The 25,236-nt window shown below is 49.5% G+C and overlaps 1 protein-coding gene across 2 annotated transcripts in view; it reads left to right on the forward strand.

The window, feature by feature from the left end:
- The first annotated feature begins 6 nt into the window (after positions 1-6).
- MRAS (muscle RAS oncogene homolog) overlaps positions 7-25,236 on the forward strand; it is a 57,083-nt gene continuing 31,853 nt past the window's right edge. The window contains exons 1-2 of one of the 2 annotated variants that reach the window (XM_011981826.1): positions 239-486; positions 23,991-24,201. In XM_011981826.1, the coding sequence (XP_011837216.1) occupies positions 24,009-24,201 (193 nt within the window). In that variant the 5' untranslated portion in view covers positions 239-486; positions 23,991-24,008. Of the gene's footprint in view, positions 135-238; positions 487-23,990; positions 24,202-25,236 lie in introns of those variants that run through there. The other variant, XM_011981836.1, reaches the window with a different exon arrangement.

Raw genomic sequence — 25,236 nt, forward strand, 5'->3', positions numbered from 1 at the left:
GCCCTGGGACCGGCTGTGCGTGGCGTTTTGCCCCCATCGCGGGCTCCCGCGTAACGGTGTGCGTTCGGGAAATCGGCCACGACCAAGACCCCAGTGGGGAGGGCCTGCGCGCCGCTCAAAGAGACCCTTTCATGGTAATCACACTTGGGTTCCTTGGCTGCCTGGGCGAGAACCCGGTGGGTAGATGGGTGGCATGAAGGGGCGGGGGAGTGGGCGGGGGGCTCTTTATCTACCCCCTCCCCCTCGCCTTAAGATGGCGTTAAAGAGGGGAGGGATCCGCCAGGGAGTTGACAAATTCATCTGAATAATAAAACGCAGACTGCTTCATAAACAACCCTTCACTGCTCCCGGAGGTTTGGGGAGCTGGAGCTGTGGTCACAACTAGGGCCTGGGCTCATGCATTGAACTAACCTGGCTGGGGCATCAGACACGGTGCCAGTCCTGCCCTGCGGGGAAGGCAAGAGCACAAAGTGACAAGCCAGTGTGGTAAGTGCTGAGATCCGGTAAGCCCAGGGGTTGTGGGAGCCCCTGAGGGTCCCTACTCCAGAGTGGGAGGTGAGAGAAGGCCCCCTAGAGGAGATGATGTCTGACCGCAGCATGGACACAGGACACCCAGTTAGACTCTGGCTAGAGCTGAGGTCTGTTCTGGCCTGGGGCAAAGCGGAGTCTGGAGAGGTGAACAAAGTCCGTCAAGGCCACTGGGGCCTTGATCATAGAGCTCTGCCATTGCCCCTACTCCCCAGTGGCCCGTGATGGTATGGAACCTCCCTGGCCTTGCTCCTCCAGGACTCACTCTGTCCTGGACCTGACCAGAGAGGGTGGCTGACACGGCTCGGAATCGTGGCTTCAGAGGTTTGTCTGGCAGCAGGAGTAAGATGGAGATATGACTTTAAGAGCTCTGAAACTCCACTGTAAAAACAACCAACAGGACTTACAAAGACCGGCACTTGAAGTGGATGTGCTCATCATTTGACAAGACACCTCCAGAAAGATTTTGTTTATTATAAAGGATGAGGGAACTGGGGTGAAAAAGAGCGAACAGCTTGCCCAAGATGATATCTTAAGTCCATGCTTTTGGCCACGTGGCTGTCTGGGCTTGGGAAGGCTCTGGTGCAGCCTGTGTTAGAGTTTTGTAATATATTGTTTTATAATTATTCACTATAGACATTCATTGGTGGGTTGAAGTGTGAGGCAGTGAGCTGTGGGTATTAATAACTGACTCGTGTCAGAAGCTTAGCAGTGAACAAAGCACTTTCTCGGATACAGTTCTTAGAGCTTCTCCTGCTTCTTTTCCTGGGGAAGAAACTTGAGCTGCTAACATTTTGTAAACCTCCTAATTTCCTGTAAATCACATGTCCCTGCTGACTGGGGCTGAAAATGTTTCGGGCAATGGTTTTCACCCTTAGGTCTGTTCACACTGCCCAGCCGCCAGTTAGCTTCTCTGTGTAGTTTATGGTGTAATTTGTCCTTTTTCTGCCAGTGTGGGAGGCATGGGGCTTTCATGCTCTGGGGTTTTTGAGGTCTGCCAGCCTCTGGGGAGGGAGGTGTTGGGCAAGCCTCGTGCTCTGGTGGAAACTGACCCCCCAGATGTGACCTCGGCATTTCCTAAAGTTGGGGGGAGTCGGTGCGGGGGAGAGGGTAGGCGGTACTCAAGGCCCTCTGGTGAGGCAAGTGATTGTCTCCAGGGCTGTCAGCTTCGCTCCTTATAAGACAGTTGCTAATTTACACCTCTCTTTTCACCTACATAAGACATTTTGTGACAGGTTTTTTTATGTTATTATTAGCTCTAGCCACTGGTATTTCACACTCAGTTCGTCTGAGCTACTTATAAAGTGACAAGTCCAGCCAGGGCAACATGGTAAAACTCTGTCTCTACAAAAATTAGCTGGGCGTGGGGGCATGCGCCTGTAGTCTTAACTACTCGGGAGGCTGAGGCAGGAGGATTGCTTAAGCCCAGAAGGCAGAGGTTGCAGTGAGCCATGATCATGCCACTGCACTCCAGCCTGGGTGACAGAGCAAGACTCTATCTCAAAAAAAGAAAAAAAAAGTGACAAGTCAGTTACCCTTGGGGTCGGTTTGGTTCCTGAGCTCTAGTGACCACCTGGAACAAGGAGTGACTATTGGCCTCTGATAAATTAGGCTCCTGGGATGACTGGTCCTAACCTCAGTCAGAATCACATGTTGACCAGCCTCCTGGATCTAGTGAGTTCTCAGGAAATGTGGCTTCCATAATATATTTCACATCTGATTTAATCATTGTAATCTGTTCTGCCAATGAAATGCCCCCAAACAGAGTGTGTCTCCCTGAAAGCAATTGAAAAACATAGCTGCTCATGAGCGTTGTGTAGTTTGTACAAGCATACTCATGTGAACTGAATGGGAATGCATTTTTGTGCAATGCTGGAATGTTCTCAAGTGTCCAGAGGATGTGCATTGAGTTCCAGAGGCTCTGTACCTGCCAGGCCCTGGGCAGACATAGAAGGTACAGTCACCTTTATCTGGAGATGGGAAAAAGAAAGGAGCTGGAGGAGTTCCCTGAGACCTGGGACACCTGGCAAGTACCTATTGTCTAGGGACTGAGCAGAGAATTCAAGCTTTAAAAGGAATTTTGTTGCTGGACTCTGAGTCCCTGCCAGCCCTGATAAGTCTTAGATCGTGCCTCTGAGCCCTGTAGTACTGAATCAGTGGGGATGCTTTTGGCAACAAGTAACAAAACCCAAATAACAGTAAGATTAAGCAGAGCTCAGATCTCCCCAAGATGCTCTCTGCTCTTGTAAGGTCTCTGTACACAGGAATGGGATATCAGTACCATTTCCAGCAGTTCCTGCATGGGACAGGTAGCCACAAAGACTGAGGGTCTGGAGTTCAGGGTAATAGCTTTTGTCTTCTTGAGTCATAGTCTTTTTAATATGCTGATGAGAAGCCCGGGGAACGTTGATGTACAAAGCTGGACATATAATTCAGGGGATTCATGGATCTCTGAAAACCAGCCCCGGATCCCAGCTTAGCCGTCTCTGGTCTAAAGGCACGTGACTTCTCTAATGTTCATGGCAGACCTATTCTGTAAGCCCATTGTGCAGCCAAGTCAGCATGCCGCTCCAGTGCAGTCTGAGAGGGCAGAGATGGGGGCCAAGAGTACAAACAAAGTGGGACAGTTCTCATTGCCTAGCCTGTGAGTTGAAGTCTGTGCAGTCAGTCGGTGGGTCTGACCAAGAGGGCAGTGCTGGTGCTGCCTCGTGCTTCAGCAGGGGTGATGAGGTTCAGGCTGAGGTGGAGACCACGTTGCAGTTGCCACACTTTCAATGGTGCACCACCTGTTGTTCTCTAGGTAGCATTCCCGCTACGTGTGTGATGCAGTTGGTTCTACCTATTCCCAGAGACTCCACCTTGGCCCTCCTTGTCCTGGCTCCCAACACTGAGCCCCTAGGGCCATTAAGCTGGCCAGCATGATCTCAGACAGCTTTCTGCAGGCCTTCCTCTTGTAGGAGTCGTGAAGCAGCAATGTGTATTTTGCTTCTTTTTCTTGTTGTTATATTAAAAAATATTTGTTATATTCTATCCCAATTCATATCATTTGATTTTTTGGCTATATATTACATATAAAAATGTATTTTTTGTATTTTGCTTCTTAATGTCCCTATCATTGTCCTTCATATTCTTGGTAACTTCACGAGGTGGGGCCCGCTGCATGACAATGTGGGTCATCATGGCTGAGGTGATTTTCTGAGTCTCAGAGGGGTATAGTCCTGGCATCAGGCTACCTTGATGGATAAAACAATATGATTTACATATGGGTTGTATTGCTAGTAAGATTTTGGAGAGCACCAAGAATGAATTTGGCTGTGCAGCTTGTAATGGCCAAACAAAGGAGGGTGGGTGGAGAGTTGGGAGCTCTGGTTCTGGCCTCTGTGACCATCTATAGGGCCATGTTTGGGTCCTGTGCTGCCTGGGCCCAGGCTCCATCTGTGACTTCTCTGCCCAGCCCTCAGTGTTGTCATAGGGATTAGATAAAATATACACATGAAAATACGCTTGGGAGGCCAGAAAGGGCCAGAAGAATGAAGAGCATTACCAGGATTCAAGCAACCTTCAGAGGACAGAATCCTAGACCCAGAAGGAGCCCCCTGAGTGTATTAAGTCAAGTCACACCCCGTAGAGCACATTTCTCATAGTGGCGAGGAAGATGATCTGTCATTTTGATAGTTATATACTGGTTTATTTCCATGTATTATGCAAATACAGGCATCACAACAAACTGGGGTTTTTTTAAATGGATATTTTGCTCAGATTAAGGCTAAAGAAGTATTTTAAGTAAAAAAACATGATAAAAAATTTTAAAGTATGGTGGTTTTCAGATTAAGCTAGCTACAGTGCAATAGTAGACAAATATGGCCCAAATGGGAAAGTGAGCCCTTGAGGAAAGGCTGAGAAACTTTCAACAAGGGGAGTCCTTCCCTCCTTGATAGCCCATTAGGGGTGACAGCCCATTAGGGGGACCCTTCTAGAGACACAATGTTTGCTACCCTTTGAATCAGTCCACTGCTTTTGGGGATTCTCTCATTCTTGGGAAGTTCTTTCCCTTCTTCCTTAACCTGTCCCACATGAACCTTTGACAGTCCTGCTTTTCTCCAGCATGAGCAGCTTTACTTCCTTCAACTGCTCTTCAAATGTCGTGGTTTAAAAACAGCCCCTCTGTATGTCTGTCCTTTCTTCCCTCCATCCTTCCAGCCACCCACCCATCCATTAATTGATCCATCTCTCCATCCATCTTTCATTCAGCAAAGACTTGTGGGCTGGACCCTGTAATATATACTTTATATTCGCTATCTCTAAGCCTCACAGCGATTTTGTTAGATGCAGTTAACCTTTTTTTTTTTTTTTTTTGAGACGATGCAGTTAACCTTTTATAGATGTGGAAGCCGAGGCTCAAGGAGGTTAAGTAGGTCACCTGCAGTCATAACCTGAGAGAAGCAGAGTCAGGAAGGAATCTGACCGTGGTCTGTCTCTTCCTGAAGCGCACGCTCCTTCTGTTAGACCGTGCTGTTCCCAGCAGTGGATGACCAAAAATGTCATGATCCCTTCTCTCCTGGTGCTTAGGGGACCTATCCCATGGAGGTGTGGCTCTACATAATCAGTGCGGTGGGTAAAGGCCTCATGAGGAGCGGGGATGGAGCAGCCTGTGCACAACGATGCGGTGAGGCAGCGGAGGTGCAGAAGACGCTGGCTGGCAAGAGAGGCAGTGGGTGCCTAGCTGGCAGGAGTCTTCCCTGACTGATACTAATCTCAAGTCACAAATGAACCCCTAAATCATTTGTGTACTTTATTTTTTTAATTTTGAAAAAGGAAAACGTAAAGGATTACCATGTACCTGTTACCCAAAATGAACAGATGTGACCATTTTGTCTGTACTTGATCCTTTTCACAGTAGGGCTGGACTTAAAGCCAGACCGCTCATCCTTTGCCCTGGCTGGTTTGGGCCCATCCTCAGCCTGCAATGGGCTTTTGGGAGTCTTGCTCCTGAGTTTTCCTGTATTGATTCTCTCTGGGGGCTTCATGTCCTCAGTTGATGCCAGTGGGCCTCCCTGGAAGTTGTTGACTGAAGAGCCTTTTGCTGCTTCTGACCACACTGGGGAGAAGCCACTCTGGGGAGAGTGTGTGTTTTTTTGGCTGTGACCTTTTTCAGAGAAGTTCATCTACCCTCACAAACACCTGCCTTGACTGTTGTGGGTTTAGCCAGGCTGCAGAGCATGGTTTAGTCATTAATGGTAGGTTTGTATATTTGGAAGAAAGAGAAAACATAATTCTCTTTTTATAATTATATGACAATGATAAAATACTTTTCGTTGTTGTTGTTAGCAGTGAGGTCTCACTCTGTTCCTTAGGTTGGAGTGCAGTGGAGCAATCATAGCTTATCACAGCCTCGAACTCCTGGGCTCAAGCCATCCTCCTGCCTCAGCCTCCTGAGTAGCTGAGACTATAGGTGTGTGCCACCGTGCCCATCTCATTTTTTAAAATTGTTTTTGTAGAGATGGGATCTCCCTTTGTTGTTCAGGCTCATCTCGAACTCCTGGCCTCAAGCGATCCTCCCACCTCAACCTCCCAAAGTGCTGGATTATAGGCATGAGCCCCCACACCTGGACACAAAATACATTTTATATTCTAAAGTATAGGATTACTTTAAGAGAAGGAAACTAAAGTATGATGGCTTACTTTCTAATCCATAACTTCACAGTTTTCCCTTCCTGCAGCTTTCACAGAAAAAAACAGGTACCGGGTACTGGGTCCTTCTCTCTGCCAAGCAGGAGCAAGGCGGCAGAGCCAGCCCTGCAGCTGCAGATAGAAGCTGTCCATGACGACAGACGCAGCTTCTCACCCAACTGTTTGCAGCCTTCTCCTTTCCACCCACCGACTGACTCCTGAGCTGACGCCTGATGTTATCCTGTTTGCATGTAGTTTGCCATGAGTTAGAACAGTGAGTAAAGCACTGCTTTTTAAAGCTGTGCAGAAAGATTCAAAAATTTCTGGAAAGGCTTCCTTATCCAGGGCAGATTCTTGTCAGTTCCTATTGGAGACCAAGATTTCATCTGGTTTCATAACAGAAAGTGGGGACCCGTGGGGGACCCCAAGTCCTCTTCATTAAGTGCTGAGAATGTCTGGAAACATTTTCCTTCCCTGAGTTGCCCTTAAGGAATAACACCACCAGGCTGGATGCAGTGGCTCATGCCTGTAATTTCAACACTTTGGGAGACTGAGGCAGGAGGATCACTTGTGGTCAGGAGCTCGAGACCAACCTGGCCAACATGGTGAAACCCCGTCTCTACTAAAAATATAAAACTTAGCTGGGCGTGGTGGCGGGCATCTGTAGTCTGAGCTCCTCCAGAGGCCGAGGCAGGAGAATCGCTTGAACCCAGGAGGCGGAGGTTGCAGTGAGCCGAGATTGCACCACTGTGCTTCAGCCTGGCGACACAGAGACTGTCTCAAAAAATAAAAATAAAAAAGAATAGCACCACCAGATCCTTTTCCCTCATTCTGATGGAGATGCTGCAAAACCCAGCAAAGGCTGGGTGCTGAGAGACCTCAGAAGGCCCTGCTTTACTGGGGCTTATCTTGCAGTAGAAGCCGTACCAGTGAAGGCAGTTGAACATATTCTACAACCACTGCCTATGTGATTATATGGAAATCCACATATGTGTTATACTTACAGGCATACCTTTTTAAAGACAAGTTTGGGTTTAAAAAGAAACTACTTGGCATACTGTATATTAGGCTGGCCCTAGTATACCAAGTACACAGATTAAATGTAAAAGTATTTGTGGGCATGTGGATCTGTGGGGAGATCTCTGGAGTATAGTGGATTCAGGAGACTCCCCTACCCCTTTAGGAGCTGACCATTTATGGGGGGTGTTGGCGACAGATTTTTGCCCCTCAAAAGCGTTATGTATTCATTTCAAAAGCAAAATTAATTTTAGTTCAGTTTAGCTTTTTTTTCCTAATCCTTTAGAATTTCAACATGCCTTCTTGAAAATTCTCCCTTTTTAGATAACCCACAAATTTATCTCTTTATATTTTCACTCCATTGGAAATGGAGGCTCAAGGAGGAGACAGGCAAAGCCGTCTTTCTTGGCCAACACCGCTCTCACCAGTCTATCATGGTCTTCTTTCAATGTCTGCTTTATTATAACCAGAGATGATGGAAGGAGGGTGGGATCACTGTCCCAAAGCCTTGGGGGCATATATTTTTAAAAACGTCTATGAGCTATGCCTCCTTAGTCTTCCCTCCCCACCCACATTCCTCAGGTTGAGGTTCCTGGGGCAGAGCTGGAAGTCCTAGTCTGTCTCACACTCCCGCTGAGGAAGTCCAGCCCAGGAGAGGCCAGGTGCCCTGGCACTCCCCAGCAATTAAGGCCAGCTGGCATCACAGCCTTCCCATCCACCCCCACTCACTGACCCCATCCCACCCCCCCGCAGTGGACAGCTGCCTGATCCACTAATCTGGGGCTGGGTGGGTGTTTCCTGCATGTTTGAGATTTTAGGAGGAAATCAAAATAAAGAAACAAAGCCTTTGTTTTATTTCTGGACTCCCAACTGGGGATGGCTGGAGGGATGGAAAGCGGGGAGCAGGAGGAGCAGGTCACTTGGCACTTCAACAACATAACCATTCTAATAGAGCATTTAACAAGAACTTTTTCTATTTAGGGTTGGGGTGGGTAAATAGGAAAGATGGCAGGACTGGGAGAGCCCCTTTGTGTGGAAGGAGAAAGTGGGGCCGCTCTTGCCCCAGGCGGGGCCTCTGGCAGTGCCTGGTGTTCAGGCAGGGAGGGGTCTGAGGCCACCCAGCTGGGCTGCAGAATTGGCAGCCTGGGGACTCAGGGACTTTCAGTCCTCCCTTCCTGAAGGAACCCTCTGCTCCAATTTCTGCCCCACCACTTGTCTGTGTGACTCTCCGCCTCTGTAGCCTCCTCTTCCATGTCTGTAATGGGAGGACGTCCCAGCCACACTCTGGCCTTTCTTCTCTAGTCCAGTCATACTGGGTCGGGCTCTCACCTGACATGTGGAAATGGAGAGCTGCATCCCCCAGTATTTCTTAATTCTTCCAAAGGATCTTCTCCTCATAGAAATTCTCTGAGGGTATCATTTATTTTCTTTAAAAATTGCCCAAGTATTGATGAAAACCCTCCTAATTTGCAGTATTTCTGAAGATTTCAGGGTATGGGCCATGCCCACTGGCCGCCTGGCCTCCACTCCCCTTTGCCCCATGTGCATACAGTAAGGTTGGCTTCTTCGTCTGCTAAGCCACTATTATTGTATATAACAGGCATTCACCAAGGGCTTTTAAGAAAGGGGCTTTTCTGCAGCCCAGATCAGGGCAGAAGTTAAAAATGAATGTCAGACATCCTTCCCTTCTTCATCACACCCTTGGAGACTGTCTCTGTGACTGTCTCCTCAAACCTAGTTTTCTGCTATTTTCTAGGGGCCAACTTTCCTGGACACTTTTCCCCAGACCTTCTGAAAACTCCAAATTTTCATTACTTTTGATTGCAGAACAAAGATTACAATCTGTCTTAGTCTAGACTGTGGGCTGCCCTTGTCAGATGTGAAGGGGCCTGGGCATGGTGGCTCACACCTGTAATCCCAACACTTTGGGAGGCTGAGGTGGGTGGATCACTTGAGGTCAGGAGTTCGAAACCAGCCTGGCCAACATGGTGAAACCCAGTCTCTACTAAAAAAATACAAAAATTAGCCAGGCGTGGTGGCAGGCGCCTGTAATCCCAGCTACTTGGGAGGCTGAGGCAGGAGAATCGCTTGAACCCGGGAGGCGGAGGTTGCAGTGAGCCGAGATCGTGCCACTGCACTCCAGCCTGGGTGACAGAGCGAGACTCCGTCTCAAAAAAAAAAAAAAAAAAAAAAAAAAAATATATATATATATATATATATATGCCTTTAAATAACTCATCTAAGAAAGAATTAGACACTCTAGACCTCTACCTTTGCCTACAGTAAGAACCAGCAGAAACGCTGGGATTATTAAGCTATCATTATTACTAGCCAGATCAAGTCAGTCCTCTCCTAACTTGATCAGGGCAAAGCCAGGTGTTAATTTTTTCCCTTTCCTGTTAGAACATTTTGTAACATAAGGACTGGAGATGATGTAGATTAACAGTATTTATTGAGTACTTCCTCTGTGCCAGATATGTGCTGGGCACTGGAGATACAGTGAGGAGAACAGAGGGTGGGCCCTGCCCACATGGAGGCGACGGTCTAGTGGGGAAGATGCATTACATGTTTACATCTTGTAAACAACTAACTAAGCAGTTAAGTGCCAGCATACAAGATGCTGTCAAGGCAGACAGCTGGGTGCTTTGGGAGACCCTGATAGTAATCTCATATAGTCTGGGGTGCAGTGGGGGTCAGGGAAGTGTATGTAAGGTGCTTAGCATGTGGTCAGGGCTTAATAAATGGTCATTATAATGACCATCCCTGGCCACAGAGCCCAGCCTGGTTCCACCTCCAGCTGGTGGCTGCTACCACCCACCAACAATAGTTTTGCACAGAGAAGTTTTTCATTAGGCCAAGGTTATACAGCTAGCAGAGGGGCTTTGATTCATGACTTTTTATAAAAGTGCTATATGTAGAAAGCAGAGGGGTGGGAAGCTTCCCTCAACCCCCCAGCTAATACCGACCTTTGGACAGGCCTTGCCCCGCAGGAATGGAGCAGCAGGCTGGATACTGAGGAGAAAAAATGCAGCAGTCATTTAGGGCTTGGGGAGGGAGATGTGAAAAGTAGCCTTCTGCTAAGTGGGCTTAAAACCCTGGAATTGGAAGGGTCCCTGAGAAGCCATCACACCCACCTCCAGCCTGGTTCACCACTCCAAAGCTAGGTGGCTAGTCCTCCTTCCTCCGCGTCTGCTTCACAGACCTTTGCAGAGGAAAATCCCACACTCATTGCCATGCCTGCCTCGTTTTCAGGAAGTTTCCCTTTTATTTGGCTTCAGTCCGTCTCTCTGCAGTCTGGTTACTCTTTAAAAATGGAGATTGAATCGCCTCTCCCCACCTCAAGGAAGAACCTAGACCCTATGTCTTTCTCATTTTTGGTCAACATAAACATTTTCACATTCTTCATTAATGGTGTCTAACATCTTAAATATAAGTAATGAAAACAAAGCGAAGCAGCGGCGTTTTTTGAGTGTGCCTTTTTGGCCTCCACCTCTCTGGGCTCTGGCACACTCCTGGGGTGGGCTGTGTGCCTGTCCCTGAAGAATGCCAGGCTGGCCCATCTCCTGCAGGCCAAGTAACCCCTGCGGCTGCTCTCTTCAGTGAGATCATTTCCTTTGATCTCACACCTCCTCGCACCAAAGCCAGGCCAAGCCAAGGCAGTGCGAAGAGTTGTCTGCCTTGGAACGGCCGTACAACTCAGATGTGTGTGTGCTCAAGAAGAATGGGTACAGAGTGTTGATTTATTTGGGTTATACAATGTGTAAAACTTTTTCATTAGTGGCCAGTATTTAAAATAATAGAAGAGCCAGAAATCTGAGTTTTTGCATAGACTCAGATTGCTGGCTAATTTAAAAATTTAGACTATGTGGCAAGCTCATTGCAGATATTATGTTGCAGCAGTCAGCTGGAGCGGGGTGTCAGTCATCTGTTTGCACAGGCCCCACTGCTCCCTGTTGCCTGTACCTACCCACTTCTATCACTTACTGACACAGCCTCTGCTGGCATGTGACTTTGGGATGTCCGTTTGGTTCTTGATTCCTTCTTGCTGCTACTGCAGGGCAAAGCAGTTGAGATGGGGGATCAGTCAGGAAGCATCCATCTCTCAGGCAGGGGACTGTAAGATGCAGAGGGATGCCTGGCCATGGGATCCGGGCCTTCCCTTCCCTCTCTTTCGCCACCCTGCCCTTCTCCTGGGCATACCAGAGGGGACTGGTGGAACACCATGATTCCATGAGATGAGCAGCTCTGGGCTGGAACAGCTAAGGAGTTAAGGAACAAGCTTAGATGTGCTGTGGGGGCCGGGTGTGGCATCCCCAGCTCAGAAGGCAGGGCCAGTCAGGGGACCACACCCTGGGTGCTGGTGAGGGCTCAGTGCTTTGGGAATTTGGACAGCAAGGAAGGACCCCTCGTCAGCACTCCTCCTGCTGGGCTGGTGCCCACGGGTGTCCAGTGGGACTCCTCTCATGGTATGTCCTTCACGAGGCCTGCCACTGCAGTCCTCTGGGTCTTGTGTGGCCTATGGCATGGTGCCCACATCACCTCTGCCCTGCTATCTACCCAAGCCAGACTCCCAGCCAGCTGCCAGTATCACTCCTGCATTTGGAAATGCAGACAGCAGATACGTTGGAGTGTCTCTGAGCAGAAAGGTGTGCCAGGGCTCTGGGGTGCCCAGAGAAAAAGAAGACAAGGCCTGGCCCTCCGTCCACTGTCCCACTGTAGCAGAGGAATGTGACCATGAAGAACACCCAGCTCCTAGATTTGCGGGCGGATGAGGAGGGGCATGCCGAGCTTTGTGGTCAGAGAGATGGCCTTGGAGAAACCACAGAGCCTCTCAGACCTTCACAGTTCATGAAGGGGCTAAACAATGCCTCTTGGTGAAGTGTCTTGAGTCATCACATGGAATAATGGCGGCTGAGCACTTGTGCTGCCACCTGCCACGGGGCTGGCGTTCCATAGATGGAGGCGAGGTGGCTCAGACCTTGGGGGGTAGAAGAGGGCCTAGAGGAAGGAATGGCTTCTGGGGGATGGGACCTGACACTTGGGTACCATCCCTGTCCTTGAGGACACCAGACCAAGAATCAGCAGAGCAGAGGCTGAGCGAGCGGAAGGGGGCGCTTGGGCAGCTCAAGAAAGGCCTGGAATGTTGTGGTCAGTGGGGAGAGCTTCAGGCACCCACGGATGGCATTCCAGGAGACTCTGTGCTCGGGTTTGTTGGGGAGTGATAATGCCGGAGTGGTGGGTGGGACAACGCTGGTAGTAGGGGCTCAGGCTGGGGGCAGACATGGGCACAGCAGTGGGCAGCCTTGCTAGGCCTTGGCCTGGGATGTGGGTAAAGGGCTGTTCGCACTGCCAGGGGAGAAAGAGGAAGAGAGTTTGGGGCAGAGAGGTGGGCAAAGGGGCCCACCCCTGGGCATGTGAGGGAAGTGCTGGCTGAATCCAGTTTGTGCAGGGTTGAGCCTGAGCAGCGGAGCAGAGCAGTGAGGAGGTGCGGGGCTCTGTGAGCAGAGGGCAAAGTGGAGTCAGAGTCGGGGCTGGGAGAACAGCAGCCTGCCAGGCTCTGAGGAGGCCGAGGGCCCTCAGTCTGGGGAACCCCAGAGTGTGCAGAGGCTGGCCTTCCCTGGTTGGGTGACCACCAGCGTGACGTTCCCAATTGCGCTCAGATTCCTATGGAAGGCTGCAGAAGTCCTCCTCTTTCACTGCGGGTGAGACTGCCCTGGCGCTAGGAAAATATTAATAGACCCCCAGGGACTGAGAACAAGGACTGAAAAATAAAACCACTTCCTACTCTCTTTCCTCAGCTGCCACTCCAGGAAGTTGTGAGCTTGATGCAGCTCTGCCCTCACAGAACTCATGCCCTGCCCTCACCCCTGGACTGAGTTCTTTCCCGCCCTCCCTGTTGTTGGTTGCTGGGCAGGGGGCACTGTGGGGGACTGGGGTAGGACCCCAGAGGCCAGGTGGCCAAGTAGCAGGCATTCCTGTGAGCCAGGGATGCCAGCAGGGAATACTGTTCTGAAGGTTCTGTGACCTCTTAGACACTGAGGCCCTTACCAACTCCTCATTCTGAAAGCCGCTGAGACCCACCAGGCTCGGTGGACAAGCCTGGGGGTGAGTGGGACAGTGTTTTCATTTTGCACCTTGCCAGGCCTAGGTGCCAAATCCCAGATTCTCTTTTCACTAGCCTGTGCCTTTGGTAGAATGCCTCTCTCCCCTTGGTAAAATGGGGATAATAACCCTCCCCCACAGCTTTCTGCCTCAGGCCTTTGTGGCTGAACCTGGGTTACCTGTTCCTCCCTTACCCTATTCCCATCCCCTTTCTCATCCCCTTCCCCTCCTCTGAGATTCTGGAACACTTGGAGTTTGTCCTATGTAATTCATCCACTCTCTCTTGGGCTTTTTCTGCTGGTGAACTTCAGTGTAGTCATCAAAAAGAGTTGCAGGGGCCCTGTTTGGTTAGGCAGCCATCCAGCAAGCCTACGTGGTACTTCTGTGTGGACTTGGGGCTAGGGCAGGGTCCGGGGGCCTCCAGCACATGTGAGGCCCATCATGCCCAGCGCCCTCCCCTGCCTAGCCCTGCAGCCTTGGGCACTTGTTTCTTCATCATGCAGTGCTTATTAAGCAGCTACTGTGTGCCAGGCACTGTGCGTGGTATAGGGATGCAAAAATGAAGATCCCGTTTCCAGGGAGCCAACAGTAACCCCCTCCCCTGCCACTCTTACCCCCCCATACCCATTACCCCTGCCATGCACACATATACACTCCACATTCCAGTCATATCACGTTGCCTGCAGTACCGAGCGTCTCCTTGGCTTTTCATGCCGCCATGCATTATACTTTTGTCGCTTCTATTCTTTACCTGGGACACGCTTGTCCTTACTGTTTTTTGTTCTTTTTTTTTGAGACGGAGCCTTGCTCTGTTGCCCAGGCTAGAGCGCAGTGGCGTGATCTCGGCCCACTGCAACCTCCGCCTCCCCGGTTCAAGTGATTCTCCCGCCTCCCTGGTTCAAGCGATTCTCCTTCCTCAGCCTTTTGAGTAGCCACCACGCCTGGCTAATTTTTGTATTTTTATTAGAGATGGGGTTTCATCATCTTGGCCAGGCTGGTCTCGAACACCTGACCTCATGATTCACCCGCCTCGGCCTTCCAAAGTGCTGGGATTACAGGCATGAGCCACCGTGCCTGGCCATCCTTACTGTTCACCTGGCTAATATCTACTTGGCCTTTAAGATCCCGTTCTGCGTCACTTCTACCAGGAAGCCTTCCGCAGCACCCCCAGATGCCCCCCACTCCTATGCTCCTGCATTACTTACCCAGTGTACCATAATCCTCTGCCTGCCTCCCCCACAGAATACACACTGCGTGCCCCATGGTCTGGGGCTGGGCTCAGGCTCATTTATTTTGGTATCTCCAGTTCCCAGGACCAAGCACACAGGAGGTGCTCTGGGAGCATTGACTGGATGTGTGTGATCCTGCGGAGCCTGAGCGAGTGTGTGTCTTGAGAGGAGGGTGGCCAACACTGGCTCCTCTCCCAGTTTACTCCTGTTCATTCTTTTCTGGGCTCAGGTAACACCGTGACCTTTCTCATGTCATGTGATCTGTTAGAGTATATACCCCACCAAACTACAGGGTACCCAGAGCGGGTGGCTAGGTTTTGTGATGGAGAGCTCTTCCGGATTTCGAAACCAGAGGGAGAAACTTTGTTTCATGCTGAACTTGCTGGCAGTTTGATATCTTCCACATTCTCTTTGGTGAACAAGCAACGCCTGAATACTGGAGAAATGCAAAAGAAGGCATCTGAGGAGCTTACCTTTCATCCACTGTTCATTCAACAAGCCTCCAAGGGCTCGCTTTCCTGGGACATCGCTGTAGTGATTCAGTGGCCAGCTGAGACATGCCTGCGGCCCTCCTAGGCAGAGTCGGGGAGCTGAGCCCCACACACAGATTGGCCTGCTAGCCTTCCGAGGAGGGCGCGGTAGGAGGCTGAGCTGTGTTGAACTGTCACCTGTGGAACCTGCCAGTTTGCAGGGTGCTCAAGGTACTCAAGAAAGGCTTTAGAGAAACAGGAGGAGGGACTTGGGATGGATTTCAAAGAAGGATGTTGATGATGGTAACAACTTGATGTCTGTTGAACAGTCACTTTGTGCCAGATACTGGGCCACGCAAATAAATGCAGCTTTTCACAGCCACCATGAGGCAGATGCTGCCACTGTCCCTACTTTTATAGAAAAGAAAACCAAGGTATAGAAAGTAACTTGCCTAGGGTTGCAGGCTGTCTGCATAGCTCAAGCTCCTTGGCAAGGAGTTCCAATTGAGCGGCCAGTCCTGAGCTGGGCAGGGAACAGCTCTAGTGTAGGACCACAGGGAGATGGGCTGAGGCTGGGGCAGGGACCCATATAGGGGATAGGGTCCCAAACAGAGGTGCTAGAAGGAGCTAGAAAATAAGGCTTTCACAGCAGCTTGGTGCCCCCAGCTTCCTCGCTGGTCCTCAGGGCAGAGGTCCTCAGGGCTGAGGGCTACCTGCTGGTACCAGATCTATGCCCTGCTCAGCAAGGTGTCCCAGCCTGGATCTGGGGTGCTGGGGTGGGAAGTGTCTAGTTTTGATAACTAGTATTTGCGCTGGTTGCCTCTGAAGCTCTGACCTGCCCAGCTGTTTCACCCACATGGGCAACAGTCTGACCTTGGGGGTGTATCCTACTCTGACACCACCTTGCAGCTCAGTCCTGACCTCTTTCCAGCACTCCTGGATCAGCTGCCTCTGCCCTGGCCTGACTGCACACACATACTCACCAGCCCCTAGCCAGCAGAGGATGCCTAGCACCACAGGCTGACAGTGGCTCTGGAACTACACTGTGTGGTTTCAGATCCCGACACTGCCTCTTTCTAGCTTGGTGACCTTCAAAACGTTATTTTACTACTCTGTGTCTCAGTTTCTTCAACTGTGAAATGCGAATAATGGGAAGCTGTACCCTGTAGGGTTGTCGTGAGAATTAAAATCTTCCAACAGCATCTGACACATTGTTTACCTTAAATGTTCCTATTGCTTTTAACATGATGACTGTTGTAATTACAATTGTCGTGGCAGGTGGTTTCTGCACACCTACTGAGGCTCATCGTGCTGGGTCACAGATGGCTACGCCCTAAGTCCTGTTTGGGAGGTGCCCGTACACTGGTGGGAAAGACCCAGGTATTGACAGTTGCCATGTGGAACTGTGGAAGCATGTGGTACTTAGGGGTCATGAGTAAGCCCAACAACGTGTCCCTCCCTGACTTACTTCAACCTTGGCCTTTGCTTGGATCTCTGGACTTCTATCTGATCATTTCTGCTCTGCTGACAGCAGTCCAGGTGTGATCCTGGCAGAGGAGATTAGAAGAAAAGCAGGGATTGGTAGATTAACAGAAGACTTGGGTAATAGAGATCTCCAGAGATCACCAGGCAGGCTACCCCTAAAGGCCCTGAGCCCTTCCCATGGAAAAGGATGGCCACTAAGTGGGATGTTTTGGAGGGAACCAGAAGGGTAGTAGGTTAGATCTGGGGCAGCAGACAGACTTTGTCTCTGGAGCAGTCTGTGTGTTCTGCTGCCAAGAGTACTGTGTTGACAAGGAAGGGGACCGTGAGCCATCAGTGTTGTCTGCCATGGCTCTGGGAATGGGAAGGAGCAGCACCCATGCCACCTACTTGCCATCGAGACTTGCTGTTTATGGCATGAAATCACATACATGGTTGGGTGGGTGGTTAGGGCTTAATAATGGAGAGAGCTAAAAAGCACTGGTGGCTTTCTAGAGGAGCTGAGAGGCCCAATGACAGTGCCACACTTGGCTTAGCAAAGATATGAAACAAGGGGCTGAAGCAAAGTCTCAGGGAGTGGAGAGTGAAGCTTAAGGGATGCCAAGTGGCCTAGACCCCTGTGGGGTCACGTGCCATTTACGCACAGCCTGCAGGTCAGCGCTCTGGTGAAGCTGCCCATTTCTGGGAATTGTGCAGAAGGGAAGGGCAGCTCCTGGAATGCAGAGCCATTTCCTCCACATGGGTTGGGTCACTCCCCACAGCGTGTCCTCATCCCCCTGGGTTGGGCACACCCAGACATCATAGAGATGAGATTAGCTTCCCAGGTCTAATTCAGCTCAATGTGAGTGAAAGTCCATTCACTTTCCTAAGAGCCCCATTAATAATGGATATGTCCTTCTCTCTAACCTGATTTACCTAAAATACTTGCAATTCAATTGATGGGGTTAGGGGGACTCTTTGAAATAATTAGTATAGAAATACAGAAGCAAAAAACAGTAAATACCAAACCTTCAATAAAATTGGCAGCATCTTTGGGAGAGCCTCTGGATTGGCCCTGGCCCAGCCTCTGAGAATCTATGGTCCCAAGGTCAGGGCCAAGGGAGGCAGCAACAGTGATGAAGAGTGCCCTGTAGGAGAGTGAATCATGAAGACACTACCCTGAGAAAAGAAAAGCCGTGTGATGCAGCAAAATGAATTGGCAAAAGAATTGGAGGCAGTGTGGCATGACCGCTGTAACATGACCTTTGGCGTCTAACCAGTCCACAGCAGTTGTCCACTAAGGGTGGGCGTTCTTGCTGCTATGCAACTCCTTCTGGGCACCATTTTTCCTGGCCAGCACATAGGACACTGCTTTAGAAGTGATGCTGGGTGGGGTGGGGTGCATGGAGAGGCCAGGGAGCCTGTGGACCTCTTGGCAGCATCTGTAGCTGAAGCCATTCATTTAACATGTGCTGCTCACTTAGAACAATGGGTGCGGTGGTTTTAGGCTATTGTTTTGGGCAACAAGCTCCATAGAAGCGCTAGAACCTGGAAACCTGAGGAGAAGAGGCAAATTTCATGAGGGATAAGAACCACCGAGCCCTGCCATTTTGCCATTTTTTGGGGGCTGTGGGGGCCTGCTGCTGTCTTGGACATTTCTGTCTATCACCACATCAGGTCCTCCCGAAGCCCTCTGCAGTGTGGATGCCCTTCTCTAGGGCTGTGGATGGGGCAAGGAAATGGTTTAAATCACTGAAGCCTACCAGGTTGAAGGGAAAGCAGGGGCCCAACTACTTTATCGATGCAAATATGCCCTTGCTGAGGGACCCTCCAAGATTTTCTCACTGGGGCCTTACACCTTCCTGGGGGCCCTGTTCTCTTGTCTTATAGATGGGGAAACTGGGCACCAGGAAGTTAAGAAACTTGCCCCAGGTCACACAGGGAGTCTGTATTGGACGCCGCAGTGGAACTCCGGCTGCCTGGCTGTGGAGTTGAGGCTGTGTCTGACCTCCCAGGCTGTCCCTGACCTCCCAAGCTGTCCCACTGAGAACCATTGGGCTGTTACACAAGACTGTTCCCGGGAGGTCTTAGACACACCCATGCTAACTTTGAAGATTGCTGAGTGAAAAGGTTATACTGGGGTGATCAGTCCACCCAGCCACCCACTTCCCAGGGGTATGAGCCGGCCCCTTTCAGAAGGATGGGTGTGACCCCCTGCTTCTTAGCACGAGGGAGGCCTGTGTGGGTAGAAGGCGGCACTGGGGAAGTGATGAGGGCAGTGTGAGTAGAGACTGAGCTTCCCATGTGTTAGGCTCTGCCTGGCCCCGTGAGGGGCAAAGGAATGAGAGGATGTGGCTCTTGTCCTCGTGGAGCTTACAATCTGTTTGACAAGGTAAATCTGGTATTCGGGGAAACGACTTCAAACCATGCACGAAGGTTCTACCCATGGGGGAAGAAAGGGAGCAAGAGGCAGACAACAGCCAAGAGAGCTTATTTTTCCATTTACAGATGCCTGAGGTTTTTGTACACACGTTATTAAAATTATTGAGGAAGCGATATTGCCTTTTAGGCAGAAGTTTCCAGTATGAACAACGGTTTGGGTTGCCATGAAGCCTGTGGCCTGGGCGGGGCCCTGGGAGCAGTGGTTGCCATGGGAACCAGCTCAGCCACCCCCACGGCCAAGTGGCTGCTATTCCCAAAGTTGGTTTCTGCGTGGATGGGGCTGCCTGGAACCTTGGAGCCATTTCCCATGGAAACAATGCTCTAAATGGTGGGTGATGTTCCCACACAGGCCTATTTTGTCTGGCTGTTAACAGAGCAGAGATGGTGGTGAGGCTTCTCATGCCGAGAGGAGGCTGGGAATGAGAGTGTGTATGTGTGTGTGTGTGTGTGTGTGTGTGTGTATGTGTGAGTGTGTATATGTGTGTGTGTTCTTCTTGGGAACAAAGTAAACAAGGTGACAAAACGAGCATTTGGGCATCTTCTCAGAGCTCGGCATGTCTCATACATTTTATTTCATGCTTAGAGCAATCCTGCAAAGTATGAGTCTCCAGCTAACCCACTTTACTAATAAGATACTGAGGCCATAGAAGGTAATTTGCCCAAGGTCACTCAACTGGTCAGTGGGAGAGTATTCAGCACTGAAAATAGTGGGGAAATTTTAAGGAGAACCCCAAGTCTACCTTCTACCACCTTCCCACCCCAGAGGGCACACCCATCATCCCCCAAAGTGAAGACCCAACATCCTGGAATGATCTCTGAGGTGCTTTTTGGTTGAGAAGGCTGGAAAGGAGAGGTGTGTTGTGAATGTAAGCAGTTTGCTCCTTAACCACCAACCAACCAGCTTTTCATTCTGTGGTGACTTTCATCATAGCCTGTGAGTGGTTTTTAAAAAATCTTTCTCTGTACCGCATGAGACCAGCTTGTTTTGTAGGAGTGTGGTTCATGGTTCTTGGCATCTTGACCTCCCCATCTGCAAAGACACCATTTGATCAGTGTTTTCTGAGGGGCTGGAGAAACAGGCCTATCAAAAGGAGATAGCACCTTTAGGAATTGGGGGGTTCTCTGGACTCATTCTCCAGCTTTGGAAACCCCTTCTTTGTTCCTGGCTCACACTCGATTCCAGAGGGCCCTGTCTGTGCCATTAGTCTGATCTCTTAGTAGGAGAGAGACAGTCCCAAGCCCTGGCTGAGAGAGTTGTCCCTTAGCTTTACCATGGGGAAGCCAGCTCTGTGGTACATAGGTTGTCTGACCATTGTTCAGAAATGCGTGTTGAACCTCTAGTTCATTCAGTAAGTGTCTGCCGTGTGCCAGTGCTATGCCAGGCTCTGGGATATAGAGAAGAACAAGATGCTGTCCCTGCCCTTTTGTGCACAGTAAACACATAGACAATTCTAGGCATCATTGTGGCATCTGTGGCAGGAACTTTAGGGCTCAAAGCACAGGTGGAGGCAGTGCCTAGTGCTGACCCATGAGGAAGTATGTGCTCTCCTGGGGGTCTTAGGTGTGCGCAGAGGCTGCAGCGTGACCACAGGGCACACTGGGAGACCACAGAGCTGGTTGGGAGTGAGAGTAGAGTGTGAGGGGCTGCGGCACGTGTGTGGCTGGAGAGGTCAGCAGTGGCAGCCAGCGACAGGCATTGACTGTCCTGTGAGGGGGCCTGGACTTTCCTCCTCAGCGTTGAGGGGCACAGAAAGGGTTTTCACAGGGGACCCAGTCTGATGTTTGTGTGAAATGAGTAGTTTAGCCCTGTTCCATTGCATCCAAATTAGAAGGGAACCCTGGCTTGGCTCCCTGTGGTCTCTCAGGGTTCAACCTCTGAGAGCAGGGTGCTGTCAAAAGGAGGGGGCCCCCACTGGCCATTTCCTGCCCACTGCCTTGGCAAGCCGAGGGCATTTTTTAAGGAGTCCCCAGGTGATTCGGCTGTGGGTGGTCTGAGTGCCGACTCAAAGCTTCATTCATGTCCTCCAGCATATTTACTAGTGTATTTCTTATCTTGTTTTCTTTTGAGAAGAAAATAAAGACAAATGGTTTTCCTTTTCAATACCTTCCCACCCACTTAGTATTTTTTAGTTATGTCGCTGCCAGCAGAGAATGGAAGCTGTAAAAACAGCCAAACACCGACTGGGTGTGGTGGCTCATGCCTGTAATCCCAGCACTTTGTGAGGCCGAGGCAGGTGGATCACAAGGTCAGGAGAGCAAAACCATCTTGGCCAACATGGTGAAACCCATCTCAACCGAAAATACAAGAAAATTAGCCGGGCGTGGGTGGTGGGCACCTGTAGTCCCAACTACTCGGGAGGCTGAGGCAGGAGAATCTCTTGAACTTGGGAGGCGGAGGCTGCAGTGAGCTGGGATTGCACCACTGCACTTCAGCCTGGGTGACAGTGAGACTGTCTCAAAAAGACCAAAAACCAGCCAAACACCAGCAAACACCTTTCACCCACAGCCCAGCGCCATTGCCCAGGACAGGGCGGCAGTGGCTGAGGGGCATTGAGGAGTGAACCCCACGCTCAGGGCAAAGGAGATAGGCCACTGGGCCACCCCTTCCTCCCCATTTCTGTCACCCTGCAACTCCCCTCCGCCCTCTCTCCTTGGCCTGCCTTTACCGTCGTGGATTTGGCCATGGAAGAGCTCAGTTAAGTGAAGCCTCAGCCTGTCCCATGTTGGAAGATGCTGGAACCAGATCCCGGGGCCACAGCCGGTGCCTGGTCCTATCCTGCCCCAAAAGAGCTGAGATCCCCACTCGTATGAGAGGAAATCAAACATTTTCAGGTGGCTTGAACATTTTATTTTCCTGGGAGCATTTTAATAGTGTTAAACTTTTCCAGTACACAAATATAATGCATGCTTGTTGTAGAAAACTGAAACATTAAGAAAATGAAAATGCCCTGAAATGTGCCTCAGAGACAACCAACTGCTAAACCTCTTAATGCCCGGATCCACACCTGACTGCGCAGATTCATGGGGGGCCTCTTCGTGGAAGGTGGATCAGGTGTACTTACTAGCTGTTTGCAGCCTGGCTTTTTTCATACATAACAATGCACTTTTTCTAGGTTACTGAATATCTTCCTTTTAAATGACTGCATAGTACTCCATTATATGAATAAACTTTTTCTTTAACTTTTTCCGCCAACATTAAGTTATTTCTATTTTCCCCCATTCTTAACATCTTTCTTCACTTTTCTGATTATCTCCTTAGAAGAAATTCTCACATGGGGTAGAGCTGCAGGAGAGGGTATGAATGTATTTATGCAAGTGTATTTTCAGTACAGCCTAGGCAGATTTGCACTTTCACTGCAGTGTAGCAAAGCTTGTACTTCCCTGAGACTTTGGGGAAGTCCTAAATGTCAACATCAGGCTTCAGTAACTACAAAGTGTTCTGCAATGACTCTTGCCTGCAGCCCCATGCAAATCAGTGTGGCCACATAACCCACGTTTGTATTTAGCCCCCTTTCTGTCAAAATCTGGAACTGAAGACTATTTTAGAGCTGGAAATAATTATAAAAGTAATCTAATCCAGCCCTTTAAATTCATAGATAAGGAAACTATGGCTCAGAGAGGTCAGTGGCCTTCCCAAGTGGTGGCGGAGCACACAGGGCACCCAGTTCTTTGTCCTCCCGGCCACGCTGCCACCCTCCTCTCTGTGAGACCGTCAGTTTCCTGGTCACACATACACCATGCTGTTTTCCCTCCCAGCTTGCACAGGGATTCTTTCTTTTCTTCTACACAGCAGTAGGATCAAGCTTTCCCTCCCTCGATTCAGGGGCCATTTTTGTGCCACCCAGGAATGCCCCAACAGGAGGTGGTATTGCTTCTTCCTGGCAGGGTCCACAGTTAGTTAGCAGTTTAGGTTCCTGACTACAACCTCAAATTCTTCTTTAGGGGATCCCCCTAGCTGCACCCATGTTTAACATTTGGTGCTGTCAGCCTCCTTCTGGAAACTCTTCGCTTCCATCATGACCACAGATCCTGGTTTCCTTCCTTTCCTTCTGAGTACCTCCAGGAGGCTCCCTCCTGCCTCTCCTCCTTGTCACTTTGGGACACTATTTACAAAGGTCACTCTTCACTTCTGTTAAGGCCCCATTATTCTTTAGAGTCCTGGTCCCACTTCCAGCTGCCTCCTGGTCACCTTAGCTCAGGGTTCCTCAACCTCAGCACTATTGACATTTTAGGATGGCTGATTCTTCACTGGAGGGGACTGCCCTGTGCATTGTACGATCCCTGGCCTCTGCTGAACAGATGCCAGTGGTACCCACTCCATTTTGACAACAACAAAAAATATCTCTAGAAGTTGCAGATATGCCCGGGGAGCAAAGTTCCCCTGATTGAGAACCACTGCCTTAGCTGGCCTCAACAGCATGAAAACAAAACTTCGACCTGCTCCTACCTGCCTCCTCCCCAAATAAAATGAGGTTGAACAGAAGCCGTAAGATTCCAGCATGACTTTGTGTATAATACAGGGCAAGAAGCAGAGAGAAAGGAGCCAGAATCTAGAACTCTGAAACTTTGAAGGAGCCTCAGAATCCCAGAACTCAGGTGTGCTAAGCTATCATGCCCCGCTTTCTAAGCTAAGACACAGCTTCAAATCCTTCTCAGCATAGCACCCAGTTAATAAGAGGGGATGTGAAAGACGAACCTCCATGCCAGCCCTGCTCAGACCACTGCCCTCGTGTTAACCTGTACAAGTAGAGTTTAGTGGCCAAAAAGCTTCTTTGACATGGCTTTTGGCTGTACTTGCTAAACAAGACCAGTGGTACTGTGTCCTCAACACCGGGCCTGGCACATAATTGGTGTTGAATAAATGATGGTTGAATAAATCACTTTAACAGTGACTGTCTCTGGGTAGTGAGACCAGGTGTAATGCTTTTATTTTCTTTTGCATTTCTTCATTTTCAAACCTCTTTATAAGTGAGAGTATTTATTACTTTATAAAGGAGGAAGACACATGAATATCTTCCCCTAAGTTAAAAAGCCCTCTGTCTCATTCCACATGTCTTGCTTCCTTCCGCAGGTCTGACCTTCGAGAAACATGGCAACCAGCGCCGTCCCCAGTGACAACCTCCCCACATACAAGCTGGTGGTGGTGGGGGATGGGGGCGTGGGCAAAAGTGCCCTCACCATCCAGTTTTTCCAAAAGATCTTTGTGCCTGACTATGACCCCACCATTGAAGACTCCTACCTGAAACATACAGAGATTGACAATCAGTGGGCCATCTTGGACGGTGAGACCTGGGTGGCAGCCCTGTATTGGGTGGGATAGTAGATGGGGAGGATCGGGGACATTTGACAGGTTTCAGTGGGGCAAGGTGGTTTCCTTAATGTTGCTGTTACGGGATGGTTGGTATAAAGCCCTGTGTCATTTTCAGGGTGAATTCTGAACAGGGAAGGCCTGCGTAGAGGACTTGCAAGGTTTCGTGGAAACCAAAATGTGCATTCAACAAAGAGGGGAGGCTAGAATCATGCCAGCTCAGCAATGACATGATTGTTTTCTCTTGCTGATCAGAATCTCTGATTAACAGTTATGGATGTCTTTAGCTAATAAAAGAGGGAAAAGCACGTTGTTTCTTAATGAACATAGTTTACTTGGTACCTGTATATATATTCCTTTGAGGGGAATCTCTTGCATCTGACATTTTGTTTCTAGCTGAGTGTGAATTAGTCTGGATTACTAGTTCTAAGTGTGGCAGCCAGGCCAGCAGCAGCCATAGCATCAGGAAACTAATTAGAAATGCACATTCTCAAGCCCATACTGATTTGGAAATTCTGAGGGTGAGCCCAACAGCCTGTGTTTTAACACACCCTCTAGGAGATGCTTGAAATCAGGTAGCATTACATCTCCAACTTTGTTCTTTTTCAAAGTTATTTTGACTAGTCTAGGTCCTAAGGTATTTCTATGTGAGTTTTAGAATCAGTTAAATTCTAAAATCCTAGATTTTGATTGGGATTGTGTTAAATCTGTAGATCTGTTTGAAGAGAATTGATATTTTAACAATGTTGAGGCTTCCAACCCATAAACACAGTATCTCTTTCCATTTGTTTGTTTATTTATTTATTTAGGTCTTCTTTAATTTCTCTTGTCAATTTTATTTGTAGGTTTTTTTGGTCTTGGTTTTTTGGTTTTTTTTGAGACAGAGTCTCACTATCACCAGGCTAGTGGAGTGCAGTGGCGCAATCTTGGATCACTGCAACCTCTGCCTCCTGGGTTCAAGCAATTCTCCTGCCTCAGCCTCCCAAGTAGCTGGGATTACAGGCATGCA

This window comes from Mandrillus leucophaeus, unplaced genomic scaffold (genome assembly GCF_000951045.1).
Source record: "Mandrillus leucophaeus isolate KB7577 unplaced genomic scaffold, Mleu.le_1.0 Scaffold1050, whole genome shotgun sequence".
In the NCBI taxonomy this organism is placed as follows: domain Eukaryota; kingdom Metazoa; phylum Chordata; class Mammalia; order Primates; family Cercopithecidae; genus Mandrillus; species Mandrillus leucophaeus.